General features: G+C 36.6%; 1 protein-coding gene across 1 annotated transcript in view; it reads left to right on the forward strand.

Moving 5' to 3' along the window:
• Positions 1-22,403, forward strand: part of LOC140244260 (autophagy-related protein 16-like) — a 35,939-nt gene that overhangs the window by 1,021 nt on the left and 12,515 nt on the right. Inside the window, exons 2-8 of the mRNA XM_072323899.1 lie at positions 1,461-1,575; positions 4,363-4,474; positions 10,861-10,934; positions 11,767-11,857; positions 12,495-12,727; positions 15,103-15,123; positions 17,299-17,367. Coding sequence (XP_072180000.1) covers positions 1,461-1,575; positions 4,363-4,474; positions 10,861-10,934; positions 11,767-11,857; positions 12,495-12,727; positions 15,103-15,123; positions 17,299-17,367 — 715 coding nt within the window. The remainder of the gene's footprint in view (positions 1-1,460; positions 1,576-4,362; positions 4,475-10,860; positions 10,935-11,766; positions 11,858-12,494; positions 12,728-15,102; positions 15,124-17,298; positions 17,368-22,403) is intronic.

The raw sequence follows: 22,403 nt of genomic DNA on the forward strand, positions 1-22,403 counted from the left end.
GAGGTGGGGATTAAACAGATTCATGTTTTGAACATTCCTAAGTGAGATAATGAGAAACCTCTTATGAAATATGAAAGAGCATGTAATTTTAAGAAGGATTCAACATTTATTTGATGAAAATTGGTTTTCAAATAGCTGAGATATCCAAAAAAGTGATACTAACAAAATGCAACATGCCACGCCTTTTATTAGGATCTCTTTGTTTCACCTTTTTTTTTGATATCTCGGCCATTTCAAAACCGATTTTCATCAAATAAACTTTTGATACCCCTTAGAATTGCATGCTCTTTGACGTCTCATAGAGTGGTTTCTGAATATCTCGCAAAACATAAAAAGCTAAATCCTCACCTCAACCAGAACTGCACACACCCTTTAATCTGTCCACATTGGCCTCCTTTTGTTTGTGTATCTTTTTAATTTGTCAGACAGTTTATACCTTTGTTAGACAGGTACGGCACAACAAGCTTTGCAAGCTGAAATTACATGTAGAAGTGTGCTCACAGATGCAACAGTTTTAGCACTGCTCTCATTATGGTGAGGTTGTGATGCTGCACTCCCCTGAATTAATTGATTACATTTCATTATTCAGAAGCTTACTTATTCCAAAGGTTTGTTAATCTGAAAATGAAATGAGATTTTTTCTTTTTAAAGCACTTTATTCTGAAGGTTTGTTGATCCAAAAATTAAATAAGGTTCGCTAATCCAAAAATGAAATAAGGTTTGTAATTTCAAAGTGTCATTAATACAAAAACGAAATAAAGTTTGTAATTCCTAAGGTTTGTTAGTGCGCACCATCTTTTCATTTTCAGATTAAAAGAAATCATCGCTTTTTCGGAATGATGCCACAGATGTTTGGAGTAATGGATCTTATTTAATTTTCAGATAAAACAAGTATATAGGTGTAGGGAATCTATGTGTTTCTGAATAACAAACTTTTGGAATAATGAACATCACCCATTTAAAGGGGCATTCCAGACGATTTTCTTAATTTCACGTTATGCAGTACTTAAATTGACAGCTCCATGTATAGATTTGTTGAATTTATTGTGGTCCTTGAGCAGAGAAACAATGACTCTGAAAAATCTGAAACAAATTACACTGAACAGTGTTGATAATGTAGGAGCCTCACATATTTCAGAAATGTAGCAGTGTAATTCCATTACAATACCGCTTGCTTGCCAGTTTACCTGTGTATAATCTATGCATGCCTTCTTTTGTTCTGCTTCCTTGAGCCCCAACTCATGCATTCTTATGGTGAGGCTGCAATGCCACCATCCTAGTTCATGGCAATTAGTTGTAAATTTTGAAACCATTCTTATTCCTCAACCCAATCACTATAAATTCTGAAACTCTGTACTCGAGTCTGTAGAACTAATTTATAGTTGTTCAAATGTAAAAGTCTGAAAATCATCCGGAGGTCTCCTTTAATCTCTGTGTGTCTGTGTCTGTGTCTGCTCCAGATGTGAAGCTAGCCAATCAGATTGAGGCATCCCGGGCACAGAATCTCCAGCTCCAAGTGCAGGTGGAGCGCCTACAGCAGGAGAATGCAGACCTCCAGTCCAAGCCCCCACCAAGGTTAGAGGGCGCTGTTCTTCTTTGTTTTCTTCCTGAAGTGTCTAGGTTCTTTTGTTTCTGTTTTTTTCTCCTTTATCTTCTCCTTCATGTTCTAAAGTGAAAACATAGTTTGTGTATGGTTGCTGAATTGTTGATTTTTGCTCTAAAATGTACACAAATTATACATAATTTATTTTAAAGGCATAATGGCACAATGCTGTAATGACATGATTGTAGCTGGGTAATGATGACATTGTGAAAAATAAGCCAAAAACCTTTGCTGGAAGTACTACAATCTTAGAGCTTACGCGATCCTGGTTGCTACAATGTACATCCTGTATGTCATTGTTTCTACAAAACCGTCACATTTTTGTCTGTCCATGTACATGTACGTTCACCACTAATAATAATAATAATAATAAACTGTGCTTGTACAGCGCATATCACATTCAGGGAGAAGTCTCTATGCACTTTAAGAATGAAACAATACAAGTAAAGGAAGTAAGGTGAAAATGGGACAGGTAAGTAAACAATAGAAAATTAAGATTAAGCTGACACTGAGAAACACTGATGGCCATGAGCCTTATCATTGCAAAAATAAATATGTTTTCAACATTCTTCTAAATGAATCAATTGTTTCAGCATCTTTAATTTTATTAGGCAGACTGTTCCATAATTCTGCTGACGCTACAGCAAATGTTTGTGCTCCATAAAATTTGGTGACAGTCTGGGGACAAACCAAGAGAGACTTGGATTTTGAGCGAAGATTTCTAGTCGGATGATACCTTTGTCTAGGTCTAGAAATGGTATAAAACACAATGTTAAATAAAATTTGAGATTTGTTGTTATCTTTTTTAATCAATTTCAAGCCATATTCAGTTAAAAAAGAACATAAATTTTCAGTGAGCATTTTTTATTTGATCTAATACATAGATGTCAGTTCGGCATAACATACGTTTGCCCCAGAATTTTCATTTCGGCATAAATTCTAATATATTCCTTGTTTGAAGCAATTTGGGACAAAGTTGTCTCTCAAAGTATTCTTAAAGGTCATATTGTGCTGGGGGTTAATGCACATTGTGAAACAGAAAATAACCTACATCCCTGAAATGTACCCTATTACCTTGGAAATGCCCATTATATGCAATATACTTAGAGAGACTAATTTTTCATGAATCAGGGCTTCCAGACAATTTCATGAGTGGTATTCGCTATTGGGGAGTTCAGTACAAACGAAGAAATATATACATGTATGTGTGCATGTCACGTTCGTGTCAGCATCAGAATCAAATGTGTTTTTAAATTTGCAAAAATGAAAAATTTGAAAAATATTTGGCATATAACACCTTACATGTCAGTAGCCTGAGATGGGGCTATAATGTCATCAGCCTGAGATGGGGCTATAATGTCATCTCCTCACAAATTTCCCATGGGAGAGTACATGACATAGGATAGTGTCATTTCTTTTGCCATTAAAGGGATGGTACAGTATTGGGGGAGATGAGAATTGGGCTTTTAACTTTTTGCGATATCTATGAAAACACTTATGATGTAGTACAGAGCATACCATTTTAAGAGGAATTCAAAGTTTATTTGATGAAAATCAGGTTTGGAATGACTGAAATATCCAAAAACAAAGTGAAACAAAGTGATCGTAATAAAGTGTGGGTCCCACACTTTATTAGAATCGCTCTTTGTTGGATGTCTCAGCCATTTCAAAACCAATTTTCATCAAATAAACTTTGAATTCCTCATAGAATTACATGCTCTTTCATATTTCATAGGAGGTTTCTCATTATCTCACCAAAAAATGTTAGAAACCGGAAAATAGGTCTCAACCAAAACTATATGATCCCACACTTTATTAGAATCGCTCTTTGTTGGATGTCTCAGCCATTTCAAAACCAATTTTCATCAAATAAACTTTGAATTCCTCATAGAATTACATGCTCTTTCATATTTCATAGGAGGTTTCTTATTATCTCACCAAAAAATGTTAGAAACCGGAAAATAGGTCTCAACCAAAACTATATGATCCCACACTTTATTAGAATCACTCTTTGTTGGATGTCTCAGCCATTTCAAAACCAATTTTCATCAAATAAACTTTGAATTCCTCATAGAATTACATGCTCTTTCATATTTCATACTAGGTTTCTCATTATCTCACCAAAAAATGTTAGAAACCGGAAAATAGGTCTCAACCAAAACTATATGATCCCTTTAAGTGCTCATCTTCAAAACCTTGAGAAAAGTCTGCATTATTAAATCATAACAACTTGAGAATTACTCAGTAATGGATGCAGTTTCACCATTTTGAATTCATTTCCAAAAAAGTGAAATGGAAAGGAGATCTGTGTTCAAGCTGATAGAATATCTGTCAGGTGATGACAGTCAGTTCATTGAATTTGCATGTTGTGACTATCGCCAGGTTTTCTGTTTCACCGAAATACAGGAACATGTCCACATTTTACAACTTTCCTGTTTTGAGGTCTGATTGTGATAGAACTGGCACTGTTCCTGTTGATTGGGTCAACTTCATAATATGGTTCAGTTACTAAGAACATTAAGTACAGTTTCTCTTCAAGATTTACGCACAAATGTAGGAATGTTAATCTGGGTAAATTGATTTATCATCTAGGTATCCACTTGTAACATAATTTCTCATGCCTCCCTATTGTCTGTCCAAAAATTTCACAAAAAGTGTGGGCTTTTATCTTTGAATTTGATTCACATGTCGCAACACAATTAGCACTACAATTGTACCCATGATCACACTTTCTTGTTCCATATTTGCAATCCTAGTAGCCCTGGAGTTGGTGGAAACATGGGCAAGGGTACAGCAGACTATCACAAACTGGAGCAGAAATATCTGAAGATTCATGAAGAGCTGACAGACTTGCATCGAAGAAGAGGGGAGGTAAGCACAAGTCTTGAGCTGAGAACCAAAAGGGTGCTCTTGCATTCTAAGATTTGAACGTAGATCTATAAAAACAAAATGCTCAGTTTTCATAAAATAAAAAGTTTGTTTATTAAGGACAAGTTCACCTTCATAGACATGTGGATTGAGTGAATGCAGCAATATTGATAGAACACATCAGCGAGAGTTTGAGGAAAATTGGCCGATCCGTTTAAAAGTTAAGAATTTTTGAAGTTTCTGCTTAGTCACTGCTGGATGAGAAGACTACTACAGCTTGTGATGTCACATGTGTACAACGATACAAAGAAAATATAAAGAAAATTCAAGATATTTTCACTTTTCTCGCATAATAAAGAACACTTGACTTCCCTCTTTCAAGAGGAAAGGGGAATAATATTACCCCTAATATACGTCAGTGACGAGTCGAGGAAATGCACACTTTTTTCAAAAAGTAAAATTTTGTGAAATTTTCTTTATATTTTCTTTATATCGTTGTATGCATGTGACATCATACACTGTGGTAGTCTTCTCATCCAGCAGTAAGTGTGCAGATACTTTAAAAAATCATAACTTTTGAAAGGATTGTCCGATTTTCTCCAAACTTTCACTGATGTATTCTACTAATATTGCTGCATTCACTCAATCCACATGTACATGAAGGTGGACTTGTCCTTTAATCAAAAGTAGATAGATTTATAGGCATTGTTCCAAATGTAGGATAAAATTGCACCCGTGTCGTTTTAATTTTTTATATTTTACTGAAAATGAAAATATTCTAAAATTGACACCATAATGTAGAGGAGATTGAACTCTACAACATGATACCAGTAACTCAATACCCTCCAAAACTGCGATAAAGCCCTTCTGGTTCTCAGCAGGCAAAATAGAGATGATGTTCTATATGTGTATTATTTATACACCTTATATGTGTACATAGATGTATAGGTATTTTTCATGTTTGTATGTGTGATGTAATTGTCTAACATAGGCATGCTTTTTTCAGTCATCGATGATGACGTTGTCAACAATTATGTATACTTTCTCTAACTTTCCACAGCTTTAAGCTATGACCACCAAACTCATACTACAGATATATAACCTATAAATGCCAGTCAAGTGTGAACATGGGTGATGTCTGACAAGGTCAAAGGTCAACATGTCAATGAACTTGACCTGATAAGCACTGTACTCCCTGTATTGTGATGTACTCTCAATAACTTTCCACCGCTTTGAACTATGACCACCAAACTCATACCATAGGTAGAAAACCAAAAGATGCTAGTCAAGTTGAAATATGGGTGGAGTCCATTGAGTTTAAAGGTCGAATGGTCAATGAACTTTACCCGATGAGCACTGTACACATGATATTATGGTGTACTCTCATTAACTTTCCATAACTTTAAGTTATGACCATCAAGTTCCCACCACTGATACATCACGTGCAGGTGCCGCTCAAGTCCAAATATTGGCGAATTCTGACAAGGTCAAAGGTCAAAATGTCAATGAACTTTCCTTGATAAGCACCATATATCGTGTGCATTCAATAACTTTCCACAGTTTTGAGGTTTGACCACAAAGCTCACACCCCAGGTACATCACCTGAAGATGCCAGTCAAGTTGGAATATTGGTGAAATCGGGCAAGGTCATAGGTCAAAATGTCAATGAACTTACATTTAAAAACACTACAAATTGTGATGTATGTGGGCCAGACATCGCTTGGCATTTGCCTTGTAATGTAATTTTCATCAGTTTGTAAACTGTCAAGTACCCCATGTACACTGAGCAAAAATGCAGCATGAACATGAAATCAACTCCAGGGGGTTTTCCCATAAAAACCCCCTTCCCCTGTAAGAATGAAAGATCATGAGATTTGTAAAGCACAAACATTAGGTACAAATCATGTTACATGGTGTAAACATTAACATAATTAGGAGAACCTCTTGATGTTGTGCCAAGTTCCTGTCGGCGTAAACGGTCGCAGCATGCAAACCAGAAGTCTTGCTAATGACCGCATGCCCAACTACTCACATGCACTCACGTTCTTGTTGATCTCGTAGTTATTACATTCTACCTTTTTAAAATGCCCTTTAGGGCAAGTAGTAATGAATGATTCTAACAGGATATTGAAGTTTAATATGATGGCTTTTTTCCCCCCAGAAAACGTACCCTCCTAACAGTTACATCATTGCATACACGTACTATGTACCTTGTTTACCTGTACATTTACAAGGCTCTGCAGCAGAACACGGTGGTACGCATGAGTCAACTGAAAATCCATTTTGAAATTGGCAGCAATCCAAGCATGCAGTATTGAAGTGATGTATGATATCCTTAGCGAAATCTAAAGGGAGTGAGTTCATGACCATAGAAATGTGTAGTGACATATTGGACAGTTTCCTTAAAGGACAAGTTCACCTTCATTAACATAAGGTTTGAGAGAATGTAGCGATATTAGTAGAACACATTATTGAAAGTTTGAGGAAAATCAGACAATCTGTTCAAAAGTTATGAATTTTTTGAAGTTTTTGTGCAGTCACCGCTGGATGAGAAGACTACTGCAGTGTATGATGTCACATGCGTACAACAATATAAGGAAAATATAACTTAGAGAATTTCACAAAATTTCATCTTTTGAAAAAAGTACACATTCCCTTGACTCGTTACTGACATATGTTATGGGTAATTTATTCCCATTGCCTTTAGAAAGAGGCAAGTCAAGTGCTCTTTTATTATGCGAAAAAAGTGAAAATATGTTGAATTTTCTTTATATTTTCTTTATACTTTTGTACTCATATGACATCACGAGCCTTAGTAGTCTCCTCATGCAGCGGTTCCAACACAAAAGTTTTAAAAATTCATAACTTTTGCACCGATTGTCCAATTTTCCTCAAACTTTCACTGATGTGTTCTACTAATATTGCTGCATTCCCTCAATCCTTATGTTAATGAAGGTGAACGTGTCCTTTAATATGGATACATTTCGCTCTCAAGACACAAGATGTTCATTTGCGTATTTTATATAAACCATACCTTGCACCAGTCCTTACCTCGTGTTTTGGTAAGGAATGCTACCAAGCATCTATGCTGGATGATCGTTTGGGAGGAACACAGGGTAAACACAGGAGGACTGCAGTATAAACAGGGCTTGAATTACCCTTTTTCCAACTCACAAAAATCATAGGCCTTAATGATTCCATTCATTTGTTGTTGTGTGTTTTTTACAGCCCACCTCTCAAAAGGTGAAAGTTTAGGATCATAGGTCAAGGTACTTTTGGGGGAAAAAAAAAAGGAAAAAGAATGTAATTTCCGACCAGAGCTCCTTCCATTAATGTCCAGTAGAGTGATGTACATTAGTAGACAGGGTAGAAGAAAATTGACAATTAATTGCATAAATGTGACCTTGATGAGAGTTCAAAGGTAAAGGTCAAAAGTCAACTTCAATGTCAAAATAGACTTCTGACAAGGTCAAAAGTGAACTTTGGTTAAAATGCCTTTATTTTAGGAATGTCTAGTTACAATATCTGGTGAGAAGATTGAAAATAATTAAAGCAAGTAGTTTTTTGGAAAAAAAAATGGGCTTGAAATGTCAAAGGCAACCAAAATAAAAGTTGTAATGCCATCTTTTAGCCATAAATTCCATGAAGTAGATCAAATGATAATTTTATTTGGTATAATGCACAGAAGTAAAATGGAAAATATGTCCTGTGAAGGTCAATACTTGGTCAAGATCAGTGAATTCCTAAAAATGATGACATAAATGGTATCTCGGGGTACCAAGTAAAAATCAGCCATTTTGTTGAATTATTTTTTTAATTTTTTTAAAGGTTGTACCCTTGGTGCCAAAAAGTGGGAAATTATTTTGGTGCTGGAGTTGGCGCACGCTAGCCACTGCACTGCGCTGAAGCACACGCTATTCTGCTAGCACAGCATACCATGCATGCATAGTATCACCTGCAGTGGCATGGGAATGACTGTAGACGCACTTACAGTGCATGCATTTCTCTGCGGCTGTCTGCGAGTGGACGTGAGGTGGCGCTACACAACGTGGTACCCCAGGGTATACCCCGGGGTAATGCGTGATGCATCAAATGTGAATGAAGGGCCATTTGATTTGATTTACTATGGCATGAATGCAATGATTGCATGAAATGTGGAGGCATCAAAATTGACTGCGCAGAAGTTGAATTGCTCGTCAATATTTGCTTTTCTTTTAGAATCCTAAACTAGTAGGTTTTGGGAACTCAGAAGTGAAGACAATGCAATATACTTAGGACCCTGGAGTAATTGCCATCTGCCATCCTTAGATTCGAAACACTTCATGTTTGTGTTTCCTAGGCATTTGAGAACCTGTACAGTGAAAAAAAAATAAAAACAGTTTTTGGGAATCCCACTGGCCAACGAGACCACTTAGAATGTTTGCATTCTACCGGCTCTCGGTCTCGTCGAGTGGGAACCACAAAACAGGAAGGGAAAATCATTTAATCAGTTGATTTTTAATCATGACTTTGTGTTGTGGATAATTACTGTTGTGCGTATATATGCGAGTCCAGCAGAACTACCATTCTAGACTTGAGAGTGACTGTGCAAGTAATCTGTAATGATTTCCTGTTCTGTCCTACAGAAGACCAGATTACTCGGTATGCATCACAAATCCTTGATTGATGCGCAAATGCAAAGTAGTGTAAAGTGTAAAGTTGACGTAGTTTGTGTGTGAATGTATGTCCCTCTGCCCCCCCCCCCCAAAAAAAAAAAAAAAAACAACCAACAACAACAACAATTGGACTTTCTGCAATGATACCTTTAAAAAATAATGAATCAGTCCAGATGCAATTTTAAAATGTATTCAATCCAGTTAAATCCAGTTAAATCCAGTTAAATCCAGTTTGCTTCAGAGAAATGAAGATCTCTGTAGAGCTTGTCAGGAATCCCTTCCCTCCAAAATTTGAGCATCCAAGAGCATCCAAGTGCTGAACTTGGAAGAAACGGACCCATGACATGCATTACAACGACGCACATATTTCTGTGACCACTAAAAGGGACTGTACAGTTCTTGTTGAGGTGAGGATTTAGCTTTTAACGTTTTGCGAGGTATTCAGAAACCACTCTATGAGATGACAAAGAGTATGCAATTCTAAGAGGTATCAAAAGTTTTTTTGATGAAAATCGGTTTTGAAATGGCTGAGATATCCAAAAACAATGTGAAACAAAGAGTAGCATCCTAATAAAAGGTGTGGCCTGTCGCCTTTTATCATTATCACTTTTTTGATATCACAGCCATTTGAAAATCAATTTATGTCAAATAAACACTGAATCCTTCTTAAAATATGCTCTTTCATATTTCATATGAGGTTTCTCATAAACTCATTTAGGAATGTTATAAAGCTGAATCATCACCTCAACCAGTACTGTACAGTCCCTTTAACCAAATTGAATGGGGTTGTCTGCAAAATGTAGGTAAGAAGCTTTAGTTTCATTCCCTGAAGTAGCATTCAGATTGTTCAATCATTTTGAAAATTATCAATGCGGAAATCCAATTGTATTTTTTTTTTTTGGGGGGGGGGGGGGAAGGGGCACACTGTACAAAGTATATGGATACTAATGAAGAGTTTAATTGCAAAATGGGTCAAGTGCAATTTTTAGTGATACCTCACTTTTTGCATTTCAAATACATCAAGGCACATTCGTGAAGGTATGATAAGAATATCCTTCAATTTCTTAATATTTTCTTTGTTTTTGGCAGGTTTAATTGCAAATATCTCAAATTCACTAGAATGGAGTTAACACATGTTGTGATGAAACCCTTCGTATCGTCAGTTGAGAATGATAAGGTCTGAAGTTGCCACTAAAGTAACAGTGTTCAAGGCACCTTAATGCCCTTATCATTCTCACCCGACGATATTGAATGTATGTCTGGTGTAATACATTATAGGTAAACATGAAAGTGACAGAAAAAAAATTAAGAGACTGCAAATCTGTAGCTGCTTGTTTTATTTTCTGTTCAACAAGCTCTTTCACTCGAAGTCAGGTCAACAGAGTGATTTTATCAAAAAGGATTCAAATAGGAAATGTGTGAATGTGAAACCCTTTCAAGATGAGTTTTGTTTTGTTTTGCTAATTGCCAGTGTTTTCATGTTATGGTGAAAGGCAAAGAGTAAAGATTACAGTCAATTAGTGATCTTTTTTGTGTGCTAGTGTAACAAACTCTAGCAAAACATATGTACAGTGTGTAAAATTTGACGTAATTTTATTACAGTTTATCAACAGTGTGTTTATTTTGTTTGTTTTGTTGTTGTTTTTTCTGATTGCTTACACCTATGTCTGTACACTGTTGAGGATCACCCTGTAATTTCTTTTTCATTATTGTTATCATTATTCCTCACTGCAGAATGTTCAGCAGCTAATGGATCTAACCAATCAACTCAAGATTAAAGAAACCGAACTATCCAAATGTGAAGAGAGGTAAGTTGAAAACGGACCAACAGGTTGGGGTTAGGGTGTCTGTGGAGGGGGTATAGAGAGGCTGGGGGGGGGGGGGGGTTAGTGTTGCTTAAAGAGGAAGTTCAAATAGCATTTATGATGGATCCAGTGAATTAGAGGTTAGGGAGGCTTTGAGGAAAATCAGATAATCCCTTTAAAAGTTGCACATTTTTTAGAAAATTTTGTTTAGTTCCACATGCTGCCTTCTCTAGAATGAATTTAATGATTTGTGATGTTATAGTAGTAGAATGATATTCAGATGATGCAACAGAAAATACATTATATGTATAAAATGATATAGAAAAATATTAAAGAAACATCGAAAATCCTTATTTCCTTTGAAGAGTACTTATTTCCTTGACCTGTAACTGAGGTATGTTTCATATGCAAACAGTACTCTCCATAACTCCATGCCTTCTTGAAGGAGCTAGAATTTCTGGGTCAAGTGCTCTTATTGTCCTAAAAGATGAATTTTTGTGAAATGTAATTTCAATAACCTTCCTTAAATGTGTCTCTGATATTTTGTGCAATCCCTGAATCCACATGTTATTGTTATTATTTTCTCTCTTTTTTTTTTTGGGGGGGGGGGGATATCCCCTTTAAGCATAGAAATAAGGAGAGAAAAAAATCTGATCATGTTTTTCACTCTGCTGCCTCTGAAGTGCCTGGCCATAGAAACTGATAGATGTTGCTGACATGCCATTAGACTTGGCATTATTGTTTGATGCTTCTATGCGTGTAACCAACATCAGTTTTATTTCCTTCTGTTCATTGTGTGTGCATGTTTACGTTGTTTTTTCCCCCTCCTTTTCAGCTTAAATGAAGCATTAATCAGAGTAGGGGCGTACGAGGACGAAATCAGGAATCTGGAGACAGCTGTGTTAGAGCTGAGGAAAACAAACGAGGTATGCACGAAGATAAATCAGTCACAAGCATTAAAAAAAAAGCAAAACAGGAAAACAAAAAACAAAACAAAAAGACTCATCAGTCTTTGTGACCATATTGAGTTAAAAAAGAAGAAGAAAGAATCAGTGTGTGGTTTGTTAGTCTGTTGCAAGTGTTGCAGATCAAACTACTTTAAAAAAATTTAAGCAATTGATTGTAAAGTTGATGCACGTGTTCACAGTTGCTGTTCTAGCCATATTTTGTATCTATGTTGGGCAATATATATTGCAAAGGTAGCAGCATTTGTTAATAAAATTGAAACAAAAATATTGTGGATAGAGCTGACGCAGGTTTTGAGCATTTGACTTGAGATTTGGCTGATGTGACTTGTATAATTTTTAGATATGCAAGGCACATCTTTCTTCAATGTCAAACAATGTATTGCCATATTAAAAGCATACTTTTTATAAAAATCATGCAAAGATATTGTAGGTTGAGCTGACTCCTTTAGTTCTTTGATGTTCTCAGCAGTGCGCTAGTGCTGAGGTGTTAGGCAGAGTATTTATCGCCTTCAGTGATATTTCTTATTGAAGTTGACTTGAGCACGGGGTGAAGTTTCGCTGTGAATTTTCGTTGTGACGCAAATTTGTCGGACAGGACCTGCGAGACGAGCTCCAGAACATGACGCTGCTGTGCAGCAAGAATGACGAGGCGCTCTACAAGCTGAAGGTGGAGAACTCGGAGCTGATCACGCGGTTAATGGAGGAGAAGGGGCGCGACGCGGACCGCATCAACAGCACCAATGCCATCATCCAGGAGGTACTGAACCAGAAGGTGAAGACCGCCCTCGAAGACGCGGCCTCGGAACCCATCAATATACCACAGACCAGGTAGCTAGCTGCCAGGATGAAGATACCGCAAAAAACAGAAATGTTTGCGGCATGAAACTCTTGCGAAATGGAGCCGACGGCCTTTTCAGTGGCATGAATCTTCTGTTGATTTGGGACTAGCATTCAAGGCATATTACAGAAAAAAAAAAAATAGTTTGCAAGCATTTTGCTTCTGTGAATCTCGGCTCATTGTGAAATTTGTGGTTTCATGCGCACGAAAATTTCTGGTTTTTTAGAAATTTTGCTCCAATCTCTGCTCACTCTGGATCTTCCTCTCTCTCTCCTCATCATTTCTGTCACTTTCTCTCCTATTGTCTGTCTTTTTTTTTCGTTTACTTGCTTCTCTTTTCACTTTAGAGATAGCTGATGATGATGATGGTGATGATGATGATGGTGATGATGGTGATGATGGTGACGATTGTGACGATGGCGATGATGATGATGATGATGATGATGATGAAACAGATGGTGATGATGAAATAGCAGTTATATAGCGCCATTTATCTGTACAAATATTCAAAGGCGCCTTAAAAGAGGAAACTCACCATTAGCTATTGTCTAACCCATAACTGGCTGGTTAAGACAGAATTGTGTATTCACTCACCTTCCAATGTGCCTACAACTGTTTAGTGCAGGCCCTGTTCATTTTCTGCAACCAAATCAATCTAAGAATTATATTTTTGCCCTTTCACTATATAGGTCAGTTTTGATATCATAGGGTATCATTACAATTGTATTATCATTATTATTTTTTTTAATTATTATTATAATTATTATACCTATTATAACTATTGTTATTATTATCATAATCATCATCATTACCATTACCATTGCTAGATATATACAGACATAAATAAGTAAATAAGTGGATGAAAAGATGACACACAAAGTGAGACCAAATATATTCTTTACGTAGGGCATGCATTTCAAGAGATTTGCATTTTCATTGCATGTAGCAACCTGCAATAAACAAGAACAACCTAAAATGACAAGCATGTCTTGCATTCCACACATTCAATGTCTTTATTGTTTTCTCTTAAAAAAAAAAAAAAAAATCCTTGCTGAAACTTCTCACACTAAACTGCACTATCACATATGATTACTGTCATCTTTCAAATGCATTCATGCCCTCACATATTTTTGGCTGTAATTTTTTTAAGGAACCATACAAATGTCCACTTCAAATACATGATTGATTAATTCCTTTAAATTCTTTTGTTACAGGGAATGCAGGATGCACTTGACAAAGAGCCAGCAAAAGTTGATGACACTTTTTCAATGTTGACTAGTGGAGTTGGCAATTTGCACTTTGATCTTCCAAGTACATCAAACTTAATTGAATTGTACCAAATTAAAGGCAAATTTACCTCTGGGCAACATGAGGCAGAATTTTCCAAGTAAAGTAAATTGTTCAAGTTTTCAGAAACACTTGCGATTTAATGGTAGTATTACCAATCTCTCCCTCCCCCACCCCCCCCCCCCCAAAAAAAAAAATAAGCCAGTAAAATACTAGTAGCTTGTACTGTAATGCAGTACTCTGTTGACAGATGACTGACATATCTCTCAGTGTTTGAAATTTTCAAAAGCCACTCAAAGGGAATGGTCAAATGACCACTATGCCCTTATGGACAAAGCGGGCATCCATTTTTGTATAATAATATGCTCTCATGTCTAATATATAAATGCTAGGTGTTCAAACTACTGTATACATGCAGAAGTATATTGCTTTTTTGTGAATCGGTAATTACTGAAGAAGATTAAACAATATTTGCTCTAATATAGGGTATTTTATTATAATCTATGTGTTTTCCTAATCTGTATAGAGGTTATTTTTTGTTTGTTATTATTAGTATCATTATTATTGTTCTTTTTTTCTCGCAAAAAGCACCTAGGCCTATCTTAATATGAAAGTCATATAATTTTAACACGCAGGGATTCATTATGATAAAAAGGGAGATTTCAAACATTGGTGGACCTTAGCAGCATTTGCTAGGGTATTCTTTGGACTGTGTCTATAAAGTACATGTATTTTAAGGGCATTATGCCATACACATGGGCACACACAACACATGCACACGTACAATACTCACGTACACTTGAATTAAGAAGAAACTTCAGTATTAAAAGTTTTCTGTGTGTAAATATCTGGAATACGTGAACACAGCTTGTGGGCCCCAATTTCCACGGCAGATTATGTATTTCTGATGAGCCCAGCCTACATTCTCATTGAAATTCCTTTCATGTCAGCATTCAACACGTATAATTCCCCATCTTTGATTTTTGTTTTCTTTGTTTTCTAAAGATGAGTTCCTAACCATGGCAGTTTGCATGCTTTTTCACATACACGTCTAATTCTCCCCCTCTCTCCCTTACAGCAGTGCCGAGAAGAGAGCAAGGTAAGCTGCCAACCACTTGGGTTTAATTTCCACCATGTTACCCCACGAGTTACAAGATAACACGAACCACAAAATATTATCCCTTTACACCTTGCCCCCTCCCCTTCCCTTGCCCACCCCTCCCCCTTGCCAACCCCTCCCCCTTGCCAACCTTACATCTTTAATCCCCTTCCCCAGCTCAGCATTGGCTTTTGTGATATCTTGTCTGTAAAATTTGAAGTGAATATCTTGTCGCAAATATTGTTTTTACCAATAAGTACAAGGATCCTAGAATGTGTTGCATTGTTAGTGTGTACACCTTTGTGATTAAGATAAGGTTAGGGTTAGGTATGCATGGATGTTGAGATGTTAAAGATATATCTAACTTTCTTAATGTGTCATTTTGGCAATTAATTGTGTGTCATTGTAATATGTTGTTTTTCAGAATGGGTTGTTTTGTAATGCCTTAACTGATTAGCCTTGCATGGGAATTTTAGCAGGAAAAGATTGCATTACATGTCTAACTCCTCGTAATAGTCCACATACTGGAAGCTTAGATGGATTAGGGAGCAGTTTATTTGATTTTCCTGCATTTAGAAACTTGACATGTTGAAAATGTAGAAAGTGCAGGTGTTGGCCTCACTTTTGACCTTTTCTCGTGATGAAGTATGGCTTTGAAACAGCTTCTATGTATGATCAAATCACAGAGAATTGATTCTCCATACACAGAACTCATTGTCAGCCTGTCACATTTGTTTGATATCATTATGTGGCGAGTTTCATTGAAGAAAAGCCTTTGAAATCACTGCAGTACACTCCCGTTGAAAGTTTAGCTGTGTGAATGGGTAGGGAACTATGATCTAATGCAAGATATGTGTCAGTGCTTAGTGTGTCTGTGTGCTGGGCATCAAATTAATTTACCGATAGTTTTATTGGTATTTCAAAAGATACCTTGTGAATTTCTAGCAAGACCTGTTTTCCATGATCAATCAGAGACCTCGTTGACTTGTCTCTTTAACCTGTTGAGGACGGACTGGTTTTGTTACAACACGCATTTCCCATAGACTCCTGCCTGAGCAGGGTTCGAAATTGGCGATGGTCCGCTGGCCATTGGCCACCCAAAATCATGTCGGACTAGCTAAAAATCACAAAATTCTGAAGTAACTAGTCCGTCTGGCTAGCCAAAATATTGCTTCAGTGTCAAAATTGATTCTAAGTAGTCCGCCTGGCTAGTTAAAAAAAAAGTTAAGTGCGACCCCTGCTGAGTATACTCAAGACTTGTCCTCAGCGGGTTTATTGAGGACTTATCCCTGGGAATATGAAACAAAAATGTCTGCATACATTCAGTGAATCAAAAGCAACATATCAGGGAGGCAGTGAGCAAAATTAGAATAGAAATCAAAAGATAGCCATGACCACCTGCTCTGTGGTCTTTATCATGGTACTGAGGTACGGTACATGATACTTCACATTGATTTGGGATGCAAGAAGAACAAAGTTGAAGCTTGCTCGCGGAATGACGTGTAAAAAGGAAATCATTTTTTTTTCCCCTGTTGGTGTGGAGTACCAAAGAATGTAATTTCATAATCTTCCAACTTGACTGGGGTTACGGAACAGAGTCGAAAGTAATTCTTGGTCACTCTGCCCGAAAATTGCTTATTTTGTCTAGCTCAAGATTCATGGATCTCAAAGAAATGATTGTATTATGACTCAAGTAACACGGAAGTTAGTATGTGGGACCCTTAAAAACCGTCACATTTGTACCTGTGTGTCAGTGGTAATGCATCTTACCATGTGTCAGTGTTTGTTCTGTTTTGCTGTTTTGTTTTGTTTTTGTTTTTTTTTTGTTGGAATTACAGATAAAACAGTTATACCGTAACATGTACATAGCGTAACTTATAGATTACTTTTGTAAGTTATAAATCATATTCCTCCGTGGTGCATTGTAATAATAGAATTCCAGTTACACAAATGGATATGGATGCAATTTTAATATTGCAATGATAGAAAACTGATAGAAAACTGATAATAATCATTGCACCATGAAGTTGTAAATCAATGTAATTTGAAATTAGGAATTACACCTTGGAATGAGAGGAAAAGTAAGACATCGTAGTATGTGATATTAGATTTTGATTTGAATGTATATTCATGTACACTGTATTTATATCTGTTTTTATATGTTTGCTCTCGTAGTTTTAGCTCATTCTTCTTTAGAAACAGTCCAGTAACTTCAAAAAGCCCCACCTCGTCCTCACCCACAAGGTACAAAAGAAAAACTTTCACGAAACATTCACGGTGTTTGTGTGGACACACTGCACCGTTGTATCGGGACCTTGCAAAACACTCAACACTTTGCAACTGATTAACAAATTGCCCTTCATCAACATTAAAGGGGGTGGCTAGTAACTGATCTGTGGGAATCAGTGGGGCTGCTGGGGGATGATTGTTCCAATTCTTGTGGGATTCATTTAAGAGTACATTATATATCTATTTTTGTGTGAAAATTATTTGCTGCAGAACGGTCTCATATTCAAGTAATGTGCAGTTTAATGCCCTGTCACTGTACAGGCATGCTAACCTGGAAACATTAAAACTGCACAATTACTTGAATATGAGACCATTCTGAAGCAAATAATTTTCACACAACAGTAGATATATAATGTACTCTTAAATGAATCCCACAAAGATTAGAACAATCATCCTCCAGCATTCCCACGGATTCCCACTTATCAGTTACTAGCCATCCCCGCTAAATAAGCACCAATTTATTCAGTGTTTTTAGTAGTAGCCATGATAAAAAATCGTGGGCATTTGATATGTACTCCGGTTGGACACGGTAATCAGGAGATTGTTGTTTTGAATCCAACCAGAGTATGTATCCCCATGATTTTTTTTTTTTAAATCACAGTATTAGAATAATTGCTAAAAACACTGAATAATCAGTGCTTATTTACGTCAATGTAGGTTAGTTTGTCAATCAGTTGCAGTAACAACAAATGGACACCAGAATCCACTGATTTGAACTCAACTCTTTATTGTGTATCAGTAGTTTAGTATCATAATCATGATTTTAGCTTATCTGTGTATTGCGTTATCCTTGGCTCTTTCCACATATATTCAGCACCTTGCTAATGTGCACGCACACATATATCCCTAGCTACCTCTCTATTATTATTCACATCTAACCCCTACCGCACACATACGCACGCTGCAAAGCACTGTATACATGTACTCCTGGCAGTTATTCCGTTTGATCATGTTTGACGTGTACGCAATAACATGATTTATTAATCCTGATGTTTGTTGCTGTGTCCCCTTTGACATGATTCCACATACTCTTGTATATGCAAAGTGCGGTAACTCATAGTTTTCACAATAGTTACGTTCACACACAGTTGCCAAACTTAAAGTTTAGGTCGAAAACTTAACTGTCGATGATTCGCTCCACTTGTGAATTCACGCCGCGGGTTCACGTGCGCACCTACTTGTAAACTTTAAGTTACAACTTGCAGCGAGCCCCACTCAGTGTTTACAACGGAAGTGCAGAGTCTTTGCTAGATGACCTTGTGCCCATACAAAATAGCGCAGCGAACAAGACGCGAGGTTCACGCTAACTCACCAGCTCGTTGATTATTGTGTCCACATGGAGCAAAACTACGAGTGGGGACCCCCGTGGCTCGTGGAGAGAGCGTAAACCCTAAGATGTCTCGTGGCTCTAATCATCGACTAAACTTTAAGATTGCTAACTTTTGATTGCGTCCACACGGTGCTAAACTACGAGCTAATCATCGAGAGTTAAGTTTTCGACCTAAACTTCATAAGTGTAGGAACAGCATGTGAACCTAACTATTGCTAGTACTCTCTTTTCAGTGTCACTGCCGAGGGTCATCATGTAAAAGTCTTTACATGAATCTCAGAATGGCCAAAGTTGCTCATACTTGTATGTAGCTATGAGAGACTTTCAAATCCATTTTATGAAGTCGTTCATAAATGTGTCTTATGAGCAAAAAGTCTCTCGTAAGACTTTCATGAAATGGACCCCTGCATTTGCCTGCCCTCCCAAGCCCCATGGAACGCTCTTTTGTTTAGTGCTTATTGACCTCAGAATATATCGGAGCTAATGTGCACAAAACTTGTCCTGGTCTTGCAAGGGAAAGTGAAACTGTTTTTTTAATTCATCTTTGTATTTCTTGACTTTTAAAATATATCCCTACAGTTGCAATCAGATGTTTTTTGGGTTTTGTTGTTTTTTTTTTTTTTTGTATTTCATGTGTCTCATTAAAGATGGAATTGTATTATTATCACTTTGAGAAATGTGAATGTGCATTTTGAGAGAGGACTGTCTGTTACCAATGCACCTCATGGTTGTTTCGTTGTTCAAAGCCACACATGCGCTGCACTGAAGGCAAACTGTAAACGCAAGCACGTGCCCACTCTATTATCACCTATAAGATGACACCCATGATGCAATGCAAATTTCTGCACTGTACGATAACACATGCCTGACTCTAGATACTGTATAATGTATCTATTTTATCAGTAGATATAATGCGATTCAAGCAACTTGTGTTATATGGCAGTGCAGACTTTATCCCTAACAGTATTTTGAAGCATTATGAGAATTTCTTTCATTTGGGTGCGAGCAGTAATTGTCACCCTGTCAAGAACATTTTGGACTTCTTGGAAATTACTTCCATTGGTATCTATTTTGTAGATCTTTATTCTACTGGACATGGTGTAATCATCACTTTTAGAATGCTTAGTTTGCAGTAACTGGTGTAGGTAATGCTAATAACAAATTTGAAGTTTTGCGGAGTTGGTTTCTTCTCCTATAAATTTCAAGGAATTCAGGGTGCCATGGTTGTGGAATCACCTAAAAACTAATACCTTAATTTTAACCCTAGCCATAATGGGCTATTTTGAGCCGAGGAGGTCCCAATCTTGATCTCGGAAATGCAAAGTCCAATGAACTTTAAAATTTGCATTCTGATAGATCTTCTTGTGTCAGATCTGGTGGCATTATCTATTGTAATCAAATAAGCAAATTTTGTAAATAATTTGGCAATTAATTATGCAAACTGTATGTTCGTATTTGAGATATGTCCATATTTTTTGACCGAAACAAGTACATATGTATAAAAATGTATAGAAACTGTAATAATGAAGAATAATGTTTCCTAAATAAGAAATTAATCAATTCTTATGTATGTTCATGTGTACAGCAAATTTGCATAAACTGTTGATATGCAAATTAACTACCGGGACTTATCACATACTGTTCATAATGTATCTACAGTGTACTGTAGTATATATAAATATAAAATATGCAAAATATTAGCATAATCATAATTTTGCAGAACCCATTAGCACTACTATTACGCTCTGCCATGTTCTATTGCCCCTGATATTGTGAGACTAAAAGTATAATTTGTGCAAATTCGTGCAAATTTTGATAATTTTTATGCCTCCGCCACGAAGTGGTGCCGGAGGCATTATGTTTTCGGGTTGTCCGTCCGTCCGTCCGTCCGTCCGTCCGTACGTCCGTCCGCTTTCGTTTACGCGATAACTTGAGTAATATTTACTGGAATTTTACCAAACTTGGTCCAAGTATGAAGTATGATGGGGCAATGTTTTGATTAGATTTTGGGTGAAATCGGCTAAAGGTCAAAGGTCAAAGGTCAAGGTCAAATCATGAAATTGTATCCGTTTACGCGATAACTCAAGACTAGATGGAGCAAATTTCACCAAACTTTCTTGGAGGATGATGTATGATGGGACAATTACTTGATTAGTTTTTCAGTGAAATTGGACAGAGGTCAAAGGTCAAAGATCAAGGTCAAATCCTAAAATTTATCTGTTTACGTGATAACTCAAAACTGGATGAAGCAGCTTTCACCAAACTTGGTCCAAGGATGATGTATGATGGGACAATTAGTTGAGTAGATTTTAGTGACATTGGCAAGAGGTCAAAGGTCAAAAGGTCAAGGTCAAATGCAAAAAATGTTGCTATTTCCCCCATATCTGTGCAATGCCCGCAGTTATTTTCTTGAAACTTTGTGTAGACATGTACTACTGCGTAAAGATTATCCAGAGAGAGTTTCATGTCATAAGGTCAAAGGTCAAAGGTTAGGTGAAAATGTTGCAATATCACTTTTCTCGCAAATAGTTCAATGTATCTTCATGGAACTTGGTACATATGCATGTACTGACTGGCAGGGATTATATAGGGAATTTAGGGGTCATGGGTCAATAGTCAGGGGGTCAAAGGTCAAGGTCAACTCCTCAAAATGTTACTATTTCCCTCATATACTAGTATATGCAATGATTGCATTATTAGTTTTAAAATTTGATATATGTACATGTATTACTTAATGGAGATTCTCTTGGAAATTTTCAGCCAGAAGGTCAAAGGTCAAACGTTAAGGGTCAAAGGTCAGGTTTAAATGCAAAAAAAAAAAGATATATTTTGTACTGTAATTACACTCTTTCTTCATACCTTGAAAATTATACTCAATGCATAAACTTATAATAAGATCGGTCAGAAGTCAAGTAAAAATTTTCAATTCCCCAAATATGCGTACCTGCACTCTTTAATAGACAATTATAGCAAACCCAGTTCGTGGAAAGTGAACATTCAAGATATTTCTGCCAGTTATGTGAAACTGTCATCACACATTGTGAAGACATTGTACTGTACACCTATTGGGAGAATGATGCACTATGGCGGAGGCATCAGTCGCCATAGCGACATTTCTAGTTTAAGAATGTGCCTTAATGTATATGCAATTTGAAGTGCAAAAAAGCAAAGTCCAATGATTAATGCTACCTGTTAGAAATGAGAGAAAAACCAAACAAATCTCCATTACCTGCTTACATTGAAAAAGATTCATTTTCCTCCGAAAGAAGTGCAAAAGATGACTTTTATTCTTCTGTTATATACAATGCTTTCATTTCTATTGTTTTTTATTTAGATTTTGAATATATCTGTTGTTTTCTAGGTTTTGCTCAGTAAGTCTTTATACCATGAGGAAGTACAAAACAATTATCCAAATCATTTCTCTTATAAAAATTCAATTTTCCCTCTTGCAAAAAAATTGTCACTTTATGTTTTTATATTTTGTATTCATATTTCTTATTTTTATTGTTTTCTATTTTTCTTATATTTCATTATTTCCAAACTTTATTCGGTTTCTAGCTGAACCAAAAAAGAAGCATGAAGCAATTGCAACATCAGTTTCTTTGCAAGATTCATAAAGAAATGCAAGCCACTGTTGACTGACAGTTTGTAATTGTACACA

Source organism: Diadema setosum, chromosome 21, assembly GCF_964275005.1.
Source record: "Diadema setosum chromosome 21, eeDiaSeto1, whole genome shotgun sequence".
NCBI lineage: Eukaryota > Metazoa > Echinodermata > Echinoidea > Diadematoida > Diadematidae > Diadema > Diadema setosum.